Raw genomic sequence first — 13,018 nt, 5'->3', positions numbered from 1 at the left:
CACAGAACTGATTTCTCAATAATCCTCTATTAACGTAGAATCAGCATGGGAAATCTTAATCATAATTTGGAAAAGCAAGTGTAGTAAAAGTATCACATTCATTATAAAACTGATAAATGATAAAATGGTGCATAAATTTCATTTCATGCTTATTGGGTATTGCACTGGGAGCTGAATTCTCTGGTTGTGATTTATATGCCTCTAATAGAGTGTATGCTGGGATATGTTTTCAGATTTATGGATGCCTCTCTCAGTGTTAAACTGCAGTTGGAAAGAATTAAAACATTAGTTCCTTAAGCGTATGCATGCATGAGTAGATATGCTTCTTAGCTTTGTAGATCAAAGATCTCCCCTTCTAATGCTTAACCAAGAATCATACAAATGCATTCAAATTATGCTACTATTTTCAACTATAAAAATGCATATATCAATATCTGATTGTTTTAAACCGGCCAGTGTAACAGCAACATCCCTAGTCCTACACCAGCCTCTGCATCATAACTATTTAAAGCTTAAACTTTCCTCAGGTTTCTTTGAGACAAGACTAGTGATGTGCTTCCCCTGACATCCTGATAGTGTCTGTTTAAAGTGTAGAGCTGAACTCTGGTGCTCAGTACTTTGAATTGACAGAAGGGGTATTTTTCCTGAGAGAGAGATGCAGAAGCTGAGATGTTATGTTATTGCTTCAACTGAATGAGAAAACAATCATCCTTCTTGACGATGGATAATAAAGCATTGCCATTTGAATAGCATCAACCGTTCATGTGAGATTTTAGCAGCAGGTTACATTCTTAAACCAGTCAGCTGTAAAGTCAAGGATGAGAAAATATTTATTCTCCCTCTTTTCCAGCTGATTTAGAAAGACAGGATTTCCCTGATTATGAGTTTTAGGGAAGAGGGGACACTTCGTGAGCTGTGTCATACGATATTGCTCCTCCTGTTGCTGCTGTTGTGCTGGTGTACTGAGGCTGTGCTACTTTACACCAGATGAGCATCTGCAGTGCAACTACACTGCAGAAATGTATTCAGTAGGGAAACACTTGTGGCCTTATTAAAGCTTATTTCAGGGAATTAATTTGATTTGTTTTAGTCCATTTCCCAGGCTTCTGACAATGTCACTTGTAGACACAGTTTTCCTATGAGCTCAAGGCAGGCAGCTCCTCACATCACTCTGCAGCTTCTATTGGTCTACTTCATTAGCCATTAGAATACTTAACAACACAATTTAGATGCAAGAAATATAATTAAAATAGCATTGTCTTGTGGGCGGATTTCTTATATCCAAACCAAAGCTCATTTACACACTGAAAAAAAACAGAAGCATCCTAGAACAGCACAGAGTGCTTGACTTGGGTAATTTTCTTATCTCAAAAAAAGGCTCTCATTCCCAGAAATGATTCCCAGAAATGAATGCTGATTTCAGCAGCAGCATATTATTTTAAGTTTTAATATGCAGTTATGTTAATGAACAAGAAAGCTATGATAAAACCAAGGTTTTGCTGTTATGATTTGGGTAATCCTTATCATTAAAAACTACTTGAGAAGCATATTAATGTAGGCAATTCTAATGTATCCTAATTAGATTAAATAAAATAAAATTAAAAATAATTAAAAAAAAAGAGAAAAAAAGTGCTTGTTGTATCTGGATTGTACAAAGCATGCTTGATTTAATTAATTACCAACGCTGCTTATTAGAGTCCTCCAGGTCCTTCTTTTAATAGAAACCCTGCTCTGGATGACATCTTTTTCCTTTACTGCCATTTCTGTGACCCTCATTGTCCCAGTGGCAGAGCAACCAAAGCACTTGCAGGTGCAAAAAACTTCAGGAGCACAGTGGCACCCATTCCTTATGCCAAGAACAACTAAATCTTTTAAGTGCATGAGTTTCAGTCTTGCTTCTCTTGCATATGCATAGTGCCCCATGACAACTGGAGCTGCATATGTAGAAATATTTCAGAATGAAAAGTTCATCAGTCTTGATGAACTGCACTTTGAGAAGGAAGAAAGACTTTGAACTGTCCAAGCCTCCGATGCATCTGTCATACCAGGTACTGTGGGGGCTATCTGTGAGCTTAAATAATCAAAAAGTTACAGATTTTAGTAACTGTGATGTAAGCCAGAGGCAGCTGTGATTGGAAAAGGATGATAAGGCTGGAGGGATAGGGGAAGTAATGGCAAAGGCCAAGGCATTCCTGCTGTACCTAGGAACAGAAAGGTTAGGTTTCCAGCAAACCAAAATTTGCTCATCAGTTCAAATACAGCCTTGCTAAAGTTTGAAGGAGGCCAGATTTATAAACAGTGCAGAATTTTCCCATTCTGTTGTAAATGCTGCTATTCATACTTCATACGTAATCCAAAATTAATGGGGTTCCATCATATTATATGTAGAACAGATATACTTGGAATGCATCACTTCTACAGCAAGCCTACAAAACATATGAGGTCTAATGATTTATTCTGTCACACGCCTTTCTAATTACATTCTGATTTTCTGTTTCAATTGCTGAGGAACTAAAATCAAGTTATTGTAAAACCTAGATTTATGCTTAATTTTGTAATAAGCCATTGAAAAGGAAATCTAAAGAAAAAAAAATCCTGATCTTCTTTGGGATACATCCTTCCAATTTTTGTCTGTGGAAGACCAAGAACCTCGTAACTGTGCAGCTGCCACAGGAAAAACTAATGTCATTCCCTGGCCTGTGTTAACTTTGACAGAGATTTGACTTTACATTATGACTGACTGATTACTAAAACATTATTTTTTTCACAGTGGTCTGGGATTACGAGACCATAGAATTATACTCTTTCTCTCTGGTTTCAACCTGGAGCAAGCCAGAATCAAAGAAAAAATACCTGTCATATATGCTGATATATATATATATATATATATGCACACACACATACTATAAAGAGTTCTGTTTCAATGCATTCATGTTTTCTAGGAAAATATTTTTCCTTTAGACTTTATTAATGATCATATGTATGAAAATCAGTTGTTCTTTGAGAAAGTAGGAGTGACCAGGATATTAGGATCATTCTGAAATACTGCTATTTCAGAAAGTGCAATAATAAGTGTGAAACCCTATCTCCACTTTGTTCAATTTCTTTTCTGTTATTAAAGCTTATATTGTATTTTAAAACCTCCAGAAACGCAGTGTGTGTGGAAGAAAATCATATATAGTACTTTTAAATTCAGCAATTCTTTTAGCACAGAGCCGTTTTTAATGTATTCAAGCTCACTTACTATAGCTACAGCAGCTATTGTTAAAATTTACTTTTAGCAGAAACTGCATTTGATTTTGAGAGAATATCACCATGCATAAATTCATAATGTTGCTAGAAATAGTAACTATTTTTCTCAAGGAATGAAGAGATATTTCACATTGTTTTTCCAAGAAAATCTTATGCTATGACCCCACCATCAAAAAAAAAAAAACCAACAAAACCAACAAAAAACCCCACATCCTTTTGCTCTTTTCTCTCTCAGAACAGATATACCTTCGAGAAGATTCTCTTTGCAGTATATGTTTATGCATTTGTGTGCTTGAGTGACAAATAGGATTTCTGCCTCTGACACAATTACACTATGTAGTACAAGAGACTCTCAAGCATGTGCTTTCAGCACACAATAAGTAGTACAGATGATGAATACAAAACTGCACAGCACTAATGGGAAACAGAATAGTAAACTGCCAAATAAAAATTACCTATTTTAAACATCTACCAGCAGTTTTGTGATGCTAATTTAGCTGAATTGAAGCTGTAGACTAGTCCTGCCAGAATCGTTAAGGACTTTCTGTTCTTCCCAATTCTCTATCAGAGGCCCTACTGGGGTCTAGAGTATGATAAAGGACACACTCCTGTGTGGGTGGATCAGCAGTTGTAAAATGCCTGTGACAATTTCAGTGTACTTACAAAGTAGGAGGTGTTTTTCGTACATCTGTACACATAATATGTTTTCCAGAGAAATGACAAACTTCAGTCAAATTAAATGTGATTAGATTTTAACAAGGAAAAGGTTTTATTGGAAGTGAAGAACGCTTCGTGCTTCACTGGCCTCTGTTCCTTCAGTATTTCTTACCCCTGCACCAAAGAAGAGACTTTATCAGGAGAATCAGATGTTATGACCTGAGTGCCTACCATCCACCCCCATAAACTCAGAGACATCACCAAACAACGTCTAAACCAGATTTGACAATCCATGATTTAACTTCCACTATAAAAGTAGTTAAATAACTAAAATACGTATTCTTATTTTTTTCCAGTTGGCTTCTTGTCTATTCTTCATCTACACAGAATTTCCTACAAGGAAATGTACCACATGATAGCCAACTATTAAGAATTATTGTTACTATAGTGAGGATTTTTTTTCAATTTTGCACATAATCCTTTCTGAAATTGTGCAATAACTCTGGCCTTGGAATTAAGCTGAAGTTTCTTGTAGTAGAATGAAGAAAATCTTGAACAGTCACACTCATTTTTCCATGTGTTCCTTTCTGACAAAAAAATCTGTCATGTTTTTAGCCCTGTTTTAGCAGAGGGATCTCATCCTGCTTTTGTGATTTAGGCATTCAGTATGGGATTTACAAAGCTGGAAATGAAGACACTGAAGAAGGCTCTAAAAACTTTCAGTTTCAGTACGATATAGTTATACAAGCTGACAGGTTTTAGGAAGGAATGCTTTGTTTTCAAATTGTTCTATGACAACCAAAGCAAATTAAATTCACAGTGTTTCAATGTACTGCCACTATTCATAAGCTAGTAAAGCACCATTACATGACACAATATTAATAATGTAATTTTTTTCAGGTAAATTAATGCCTGAGTTGACATATGTGATATTTACAACCTTATTGGCTTGTAGAGTTGCAGAGTCTTACAGTCTAAAAACGTGCAAACTGTTTATTGGGGAAAAGTCGATGTTGGATCAACCATGCCCTTGCAAATATTCGTCTATTTAATTTATTTGCAGTGATTTCTTAACCAGTACCTCACTAGTCCTCATCCTGCAGGAATAACAAATTAATTGCCTGACAAGGAACAGCTTTCTCCTGGACATGGAAATACATACAGCTGCCAAATAAAATACAACTTTCATCCTCATCTTCTTGATGAACTGCTTAAGAAACTCCTTCAAGTATTTTTCTTGTTCTTTTGGTGAACACACAATTTTTTATTTTATGATTTCAAGCCCCATAACTTTATAATGGCATTCCAGCAAAGTACGTAAGTTTATAATTACATACCAGGGTGTATGTACAAAATCACTGCATATTATAGGGATTCAGATTTCCTTAAGGTATGGAGCTGAATTGTGCTCCAAGCTGTATTGCAACAGGCAATACAAGAGGCAACTCTGTTGACCTCACTGTTTTACTGAGAAATCTCTTCTAATAAAAGTGGCATAAATAGAGGTTGGTGCTATTAAAATGAACAGTCTTAAAAAGGTTCCAGGGTGAAAGAAATGCAAGCCAGACAAGAAAGGTGAGACTTTTAAATGCTTCCATTCACAAGTTGTCCGGAGAAAGTTAGGCGTAGTGTGAACATTCATTTACCATCTTACAAACAATTACATACCCATTGTATGCAATAACACTTGCATGTTTTTTAACCTTCTTCTGGGAAAAAAATGCTTCTGCATCATCTCAATCACTTCACCTGTATATTGCTACAATAAGAATATATTTACCAACACATACAGCCTTCAAACTAAGAACTGATTTTATGGATGTGGATATATAACATATTCTTCACTACCTGTTTAAATTACCTGCGGTCTGATCCTCTGTATCCAAAGTCACCAAGTATGTTGCTTTGATTTTTTTTCTGCATGACTTAGTTCTTCAGTGTTTCATATTTAATAGCCAATTTTAGCAGATACTTAATGTTACTAAGGTTAGACTTGGACTATGCATTAGGAAGCTCTGGGAACTGTGTTCTGTGTGTAGCTGTGTAAACATCCTGGGGAGCAGGATCCCAGGTTGGGTTGTTATCTTCAGATGCTTAAGGTGGATTGCTAGACACACATGGTGATCATAAGTTTCCTGATGCTTCAGTGTTGGTAATCTGTAACAGGCATTTTTCTTATTTGCCCTTTCTAGGAATTTGTCATGATTGTTGTCTTTGGTTTGGAATTTATTATTCGTATCTGGTCTGCTGGATGCTGTTGTCGATACCGAGGATGGCAAGGAAGACTGCGCTTTGCAAGGAAACCATTCTGTGTAATAGGTGAGTGTCCCAGTTCTAGGTTATTTAAAGAAAAAAAAATAAATACCCCTCCCCCCCCTTCTGCTTTGCTTCTGAATGAAAACTACTGGAATCAGACTCTGTTTAGAACTTACTAGAAACATGAATCTGTAAACATTTTGAACTTCCTAGAAGCATTTCACATCTCAGGGTGGTTTGCTGCTCTCCCAAATGCTGTTGTGTGGAAACACTAGCAGATTGTTCAGTTCAGCTTTTTTTTCTCTTCCCTTTCCCTTCTCCTTTGAACTGGCAAGTTTTCTGTCACTGATTAGCTTCAGTCTGAGGTGTTAATCTGCAGTAAGAGTGAATGGAAGGGTTCTTCCTTGTCCAAAATTTTGTTACCATAGGGTGACTTAGGTAGATTTTGCACCCTTTCCTTTAAACAGCTTATAGCTACCCTCCTACTATTTGTGAAATAGTTGAGGCAGGTCTCCTGGCACAGGTCTCAGTGAGTGTTGGGGTTTGCTTTACTTAATTGTGTTTTTTTCTCCTTTCTCTGGATCTGACATGCTCTTCTTGTTGAATGTTTATGTAGGCAACCTGTAGCCTTAAAAGCGTCTTCTCTGTTCCCCTTGCAACTCCATCACTTGCTAGCAGAACTAACTAGCAGCTAACAATCTCTTGCTTGTGGCAGTCATCCTGTGCTGGTTCAATGGATTAAAAAGGAACTTTGTTCTGCAAAACACTGTGCAGCTACTAAAGTAGCTTCTGGAAACTAAACCAGTAGCGTTAATTATTCTGTGTGTCTCCTCCTGGTTAATATTTTGTCCATTTCTGGACATTAGCATCCATGAACAGATTTTCTGATTTGATTGTTTGAGGAAGAACCTTTAGCAAGTAATTTTGCAGCTCTTGGTACATAAAGTAACTATTTTCCTGACACCTTGGCTTTGAAGTCATGACAAAGTGTGCCCTAGCAGGAAAGGCTAACAAGCTATATGTACTAGCTATAGTACCATCACCCGTAGATGAAGACACATTATATCTCTCTTTATTTGGCACTTATTAGACCACATCTAATCCCCATTTGACTCCTCCAACACCATACATGGAAGACATCAATAAACAGGAGTAAAGTGAAGGCCACCAAGATGATCAGTGCTGGACCATTTGCCCTGCGAGGAGAGGCTGAGGGACCTGGGCTTGTTCAGCCCTGAGAAAGGATGGCTTCAGGGGGAACTCTGTGAACTCAGTGCTAAAGTCTGCTGAAAAGCACATGGCCTATTTTGGCCTATTACTTTTCATGCATTTGTTTAATCATTTACTCACTCGCCCATTCAGTTATTCTTTCTGCTTATTGTTACAGTGAAACAATAATATTTTTGAAAACTTAGTCTGTTTACTATTAATTAAATTTGCTATATATCTCCAGCAGATCTGTTCTCTGATTATTTTTGTGATCAAACACAAATCACACAGGGGAATGACCTAAAAGCTAGAAATAATAAATCTGAGGATTGCCCCAAGGGTCACATTCAGGCAGCCTTTATTTTTTTTTCCATTAATAACCTAATTGCTAGAAAAAATTTATTGAGAGGCAAAGCTCTGTGCTTACGTTAGTGTGTCTACAATGTCATTAACCCAACAAATCAGTTCATCAAACACTGATGTGTGCTACCACGTTAGTAATGATATCAAATTATTTGAAAGCTTTGTAGCCTTGTTTATTTCTGTATAAAATGGAATAATAGTATAGTATTAAACCTTGATTTATATTTTGTTCCATGTCAGGAGTTACTTGCCATCCCTCATTTTCTCTGACCGTATATGAGCTTGCATACATAATGTAAAGGGCATACCAAGATACCCTCCCACGTACTTAACTAGATGATCTTAAGGTCCTTTCCAACCCTAACTATTCTATGATTCTATGATTCTGCAATTCCTAAATCTCTCAGGTATATCAGTCAAGCTTGGCAGCACTGCAGAGAAATACTGCTGTGTTATACTGTGCAGAAGAGTAGAAATCCATGCACCTCACCTGACTGCTGCCTTCAGGAGACAGGGATGCGAAGGCCCAGGAAGATCTCTGTGTCTGCCTGTGCCTTAGGAGGAGCCATGCTCACTGAAGAACGTCAAAGAGGACATATCTGCTAATGAGAAAGAAAGTATGGCAACCTCTTCCTGTCAGGTCATTCAGGGATGCTGAAATAAATGAAGTCTGTTGTTCTTTCTCTGGTGATGGGCCTCCTACATGGTTGCAGGTGACCTAACTAAATTAAACTAACTTCTGGTCACTGTTCTGTGCGTATGAGAGGTTTTACTATCACAATGAGCCCTCGGTCTGTGAGGGTGGCTCCCATGCAGTGGCACATTATAAAAATAATGAGGAATAATACATAACAAGGTGTGGGTAAGAAGAGTGAGATCCTGCCAGTCTCACCTGTGTGTCTTAAGTCTGATAGACTTCAGAGGAACTTCTTCTTTCCACTGTCCCTGTAGGAGACTTTGGGACTCCTACGTGTGGAAGGCCAGCAAGGACAAGTGAAGAGCACATGAGCATGCTTCCCTTAGAATGCTTGAAGCAGTGAATTATAGTACCTAAACTTTATGCGACTTCTAAATTTAAATATGGGGGTTTAAGCTCCTAATTCAATTTTTTTTTTTCACCTTAAATTTGACCCCCTTCTAGTAAAATAACATTTTTCCAGGGCAACTAGATTTCCTGGCGGTCCAGCGCGGTGAAAGATTTAATGTATTTCAGTTAGTCCATTAGCAGTTTCCCACAATGGCTTCTGCTTTACCTCTAGTCAAGCTACAGCACGATGGAAATGTCACAAGTTCAAATTCTGTTGAGGCTGCAGAATGAACAAATTCCCAACAGGAAGCTTAAGTCCATTATCTGTAATCAGGCTCTTGAACTTCATGGCTGGCAAACCTCGTTTCAGAGCATTAAGTGATAGCAGTGGCTGTAGCATATTACTGGATCTATTTTTCATTAATTAGAGTAGTAATGAGCCATCATATGGCACTTTTGACAAACCTTTATAAACAATCCATATCTAGTGTGTTACAAGATCTACTGAACCCTTAATTTGAATTAGTTCAATATATTTACATAATGATACATTGTGTCTGTCACCTTGGTATTTAGACACATTATAGAGTTTAAATACAGACAGACAGTAGATCTGCTGCCCATGATAAACAATGTATAGAGCCTCCTTCTAGAATAATTTGAACTCTAAATAACCCAGTGATATTCCGAAATTAAGTATATCTTTGACCAAAGAGACACATCTCACATCACATTTCATTACAAATCCTAGCAAACCAGCAGGAGTAAATTCCATGCTGAAGGGGTCTCCTGCCAGCCCGACTTTAACTCATCCCAGGAACATGCTGCCCACTTCACCCCAGAAAATACTCTTGACAGCAGTAGTAGTATTAAGGTGGAAATCAAAATTTCCTCAGACAATTTCAGCAGCCATAATTATGTGCAATGAAAAGAGGCTAAATCGGTTACAAATTGTGTAGGTTTTAAAGACTAATATTTAGTTGCATATCTTCATGTTTGACAGTTCTGGCAGTACAGTTTTTAGAAATGCATAGAAAAAATAATGCATTTTGAATATCATCTATGGGCCTTATTCTTTCACATCTCTGACTCCCTTGCTGCTGAGTAAGGTACCATTTTCTGTAAGTAAAGACATTGGATTCTGGTCTTCTCTTTCTAGAAGTTGTGTGTCTTCTAGTCAAAAGAAATCTGCTAGTTGTTGAAATTTCTTTCTGGTGTCTGCTAAAGAATTCAGCAGCCTGTATTTGTTTATTGCCATGCTTTTTTGATCTCATACTGGTGACACCACCATGCTATTTTGAGTAGAGGAGCACTTACCATGAACTGGGCAACCTGAGTGATATGTGTCTCGTGACTTCTTTCCCGATGGGGAGTTGTGGGTAGTGTCACATGTCATCTTCATGAGGCTTTGGAGATCTGGGTTTTGATCTGAGGGCTGAACTTTCTTTTTATCCATATTCTGAGTATCTGCCAAGATACCTGCTGATGAGGGAAGTCAACAAGACTAGTGTAAGATTACTGATGAAATTATTTTTCCTTGAAAAATATTAATTGAAAACAAAGTAATTCATGCAAGCAAACCAATTCCTTTTCCTGAGGAAAGGCTTTTGTATTCAGTCTAGATCTTTTTCTCATCAAAATTAAAAGCACTGTCTCCCTCAAACATGCAGTGTAGCAAATGATACGGTTTCTGGTTTCTAAGTAAAGTATGGTTAAATTCTCACTCTGGGAGATTTGGAGCAGAGGCAATCACTCAGCTCCACTGAAACTATCCAAACATCAATAAATAATTCTTAATTGGTCCAGAGAGAAATGCTGATTTATCCTGTCACCTGGTGTTACTTGTAGTCATCTGCTACAAGAGAAACTTTGATTTTTTTCACCCAAAGGATAATCAGTCATTGTAAATAGACAATCCCTGCAGTACAAATTAGAAGAGAGCCACACCAGAACGGATTCTGTAAATGGTTTATGGATTCTTTCAAATAATTGATGATCTCTCATTTTTGAATCTCAGGAAATATATTGTATAATAATAATAATAGAACTTGATATTATTAAGTGCTATGTATTATCAAATATTATATATTATGAATGTATATTAGAGAACTCAGCTACAGCTTATGAGCCACAAGGTCTCAATGACTTGGAAATGTACAGTAAGAAGAAAGCAAGCAACTGACAGACCAAGAAACATTTTCTGGTTTTAGACTCGGCATGTTCAATTTTTCTCACATTTTTTAGGGACTGGCTTTAAAATTGTTGCTACTAGAGATGCCCAGTATAGGAAGATGTTTATAGAAATACCTTTCTTTTCACTACCTGTCTTAATTCGAGATGTTCATATCCTGCCTTACTATGCTGAATTCCCATCATATCCATAGACAAGATCATTGCTCAGATTTCTATACATACACATAAGTTCTCCAGTCTAAAATGAAGCAATTTAAGTAAATTTAGCTGGTAATGCAAGTGCTGGTGTGGCAATTAGAGGTAGACAGCATTGTGCCAAATTCAGTTGTCTGCCTACCATAGCATATGGAGTTGCAAAAGCAGTAAAATAGTTTGGGGTTTAATTTTTATCATTCCTAGCATCTAAAAACCCCCATTATTTTAAATGAAATAAGTGAGTAACATGTCAGAGCCTAATTGATATGCAAGGAAGCACTAAGCTTTCTTGGCTTCTTTCCATATGTTGTGCTGCAGATCAGCTGCTTCATGTGTGACATTTCTTTTAACTCCCATCTCAGATCATCAGCTCTTTCCTGTAGCTCCTCTGTGAGAATTGCTGTTTGGTGGCTGTGCAAGTTTTGCTTTTACAGCAGCAAATTACATTCTCCAGGCAGAAATCTGAATCATTTAAGAACATTTCCATATTGGTCCAAAATGGTGTCCTATTCGCCCGGGTGTTTGCTATTTTGGACTTTTGCAATTGCCCATTACTCTATCCTTGGCATATATGCAGCCTCTCACAGGACTGTGATATCCCTAGCTTGTAGGACTGCTTTATTTCAAAAGCCACCTTCAGTGTGTCTTCTATTTTACTAACAAGCCTATACTTACTTAGGAGTGTTTCAGCAGCATGTTAACATAAATTTCAATGTTGATGCCTTGTATGGTACATTAGGCAACTGTCAATCTGACTATTTGAACCATGATTAACTACTTTTGCAGGTGTTAATCAATCAAATCGTGCTTGCTTTCACGCTGTCCCAGCCTCACCCCTGTCAATCCAAATGAAGAAATTTGAAAATGTCTTGAGTTATTGGCTTGGCACATACTGCAGGAATCTTTCTAGATTTGCTTGAAAGTGCAGCATACAACAGAAGGCAACATGCTGCTATCTTATATTCGCAGTATGTTTTTCCATGTATTTGGTGCTTTTAGTTTATAATTGTTACTCTTACACTTGTTGAATGTTGTGACTTTATTGCCGTCTTTGCTGAAGACTCATTTGTTTCTGTTCAGGTCACCTGTGTGTGAGCAAGATCATCAGGAAAGGGGTTGTTGGTGCTGTCAGTTAGAACCAGTGGATTTATTCTGCTTGGCTCTTTGTTATTTAGAAAAAGGCATTTTCAGTTTCTTTAAAGGTAATGGTTGCTTCTTCAAATGCATTTTTCTGGTATCTGCTAAGCTTTAATTTGTTAACTGGCAATCCTGACAGTTTAAATCAGAAGCTTTGCCCACTGTTACATTCAGTATAATCATAGAATCATTTAATAGTTAGGGTTGGAAAGGACCTTAAGATCACCAAGATCCAACCCCCCTGCTATGGGCAGGGACACCTCACACTAAACCATCTCACCCAAGGCTCTGTCCAACCTGGCCTTGGACACAGCCAGGGATGGATCATTCACAACTTCCTTGGGCAACCTATTCCAGTGCCTCACCACCCTTACAGTAAAGAACTTCTTCCATATATCCAATCTAAACTACCCCTGTTTAACCTGTTACCCCTTGTCCTATCACTACAGTCCCTAATGGAGAGTCCCTGCCCAGCATCCCTATAGGCCCCCTTCAGATACTGGAAGGCTGCTATGAGGCCTCCACGCAGCCTTCTCTTCTCCAGGCTGAACAGCCCCAACTTTCTCAGCCTAAAAATCTAAGTGATTGCCAGGTGTCTTCATCCAGCCTTGCAACTAGTGTTGTGATCACAAAGCTTGCAGAAATGCTCATATGTTTCCATTCTTTTACGTCACTTCAGAAGACTGAGCGTTGCCACCAGCGCTGCTAAAGTGACTGATGGGCAGAATA

The 13,018-nt window shown here is 37.8% G+C and overlaps 1 protein-coding gene across 2 annotated transcripts in view; it reads left to right on the top strand.

Annotated features, from left to right (window-relative positions):
- KCNQ5 (potassium voltage-gated channel subfamily Q member 5) overlaps positions 1–13,018 on the top strand; it is a 277,209-nt gene that overhangs the window by 199,706 nt on the left and 64,485 nt on the right. For both annotated transcript variants that reach the window (XM_061358524.1, XM_061358525.1), the window contains exon 3: positions 6,102–6,228. In XM_061358524.1, the coding sequence (XP_061214508.1) occupies positions 6,102–6,228 (127 nt within the window). The remainder of the gene's footprint in view (positions 1–6,101; positions 6,229–13,018) is intronic.

This window comes from Neopsephotus bourkii, unplaced genomic scaffold (genome assembly GCF_033783945.1).
Source record: "Neopsephotus bourkii isolate Nb327-2 ecotype Australia unplaced genomic scaffold, CSIRO-AGI_Nbou_v1 NB_947, whole genome shotgun sequence".
In the NCBI taxonomy this organism is placed as follows: Eukaryota; Metazoa; Chordata; class Aves; order Psittaciformes; family Psittacidae; genus Neopsephotus; species Neopsephotus bourkii.
Note: the sequence above shows the minus strand (reverse complement) of the source record. Positions and strands in the feature narration are given on the sequence as shown.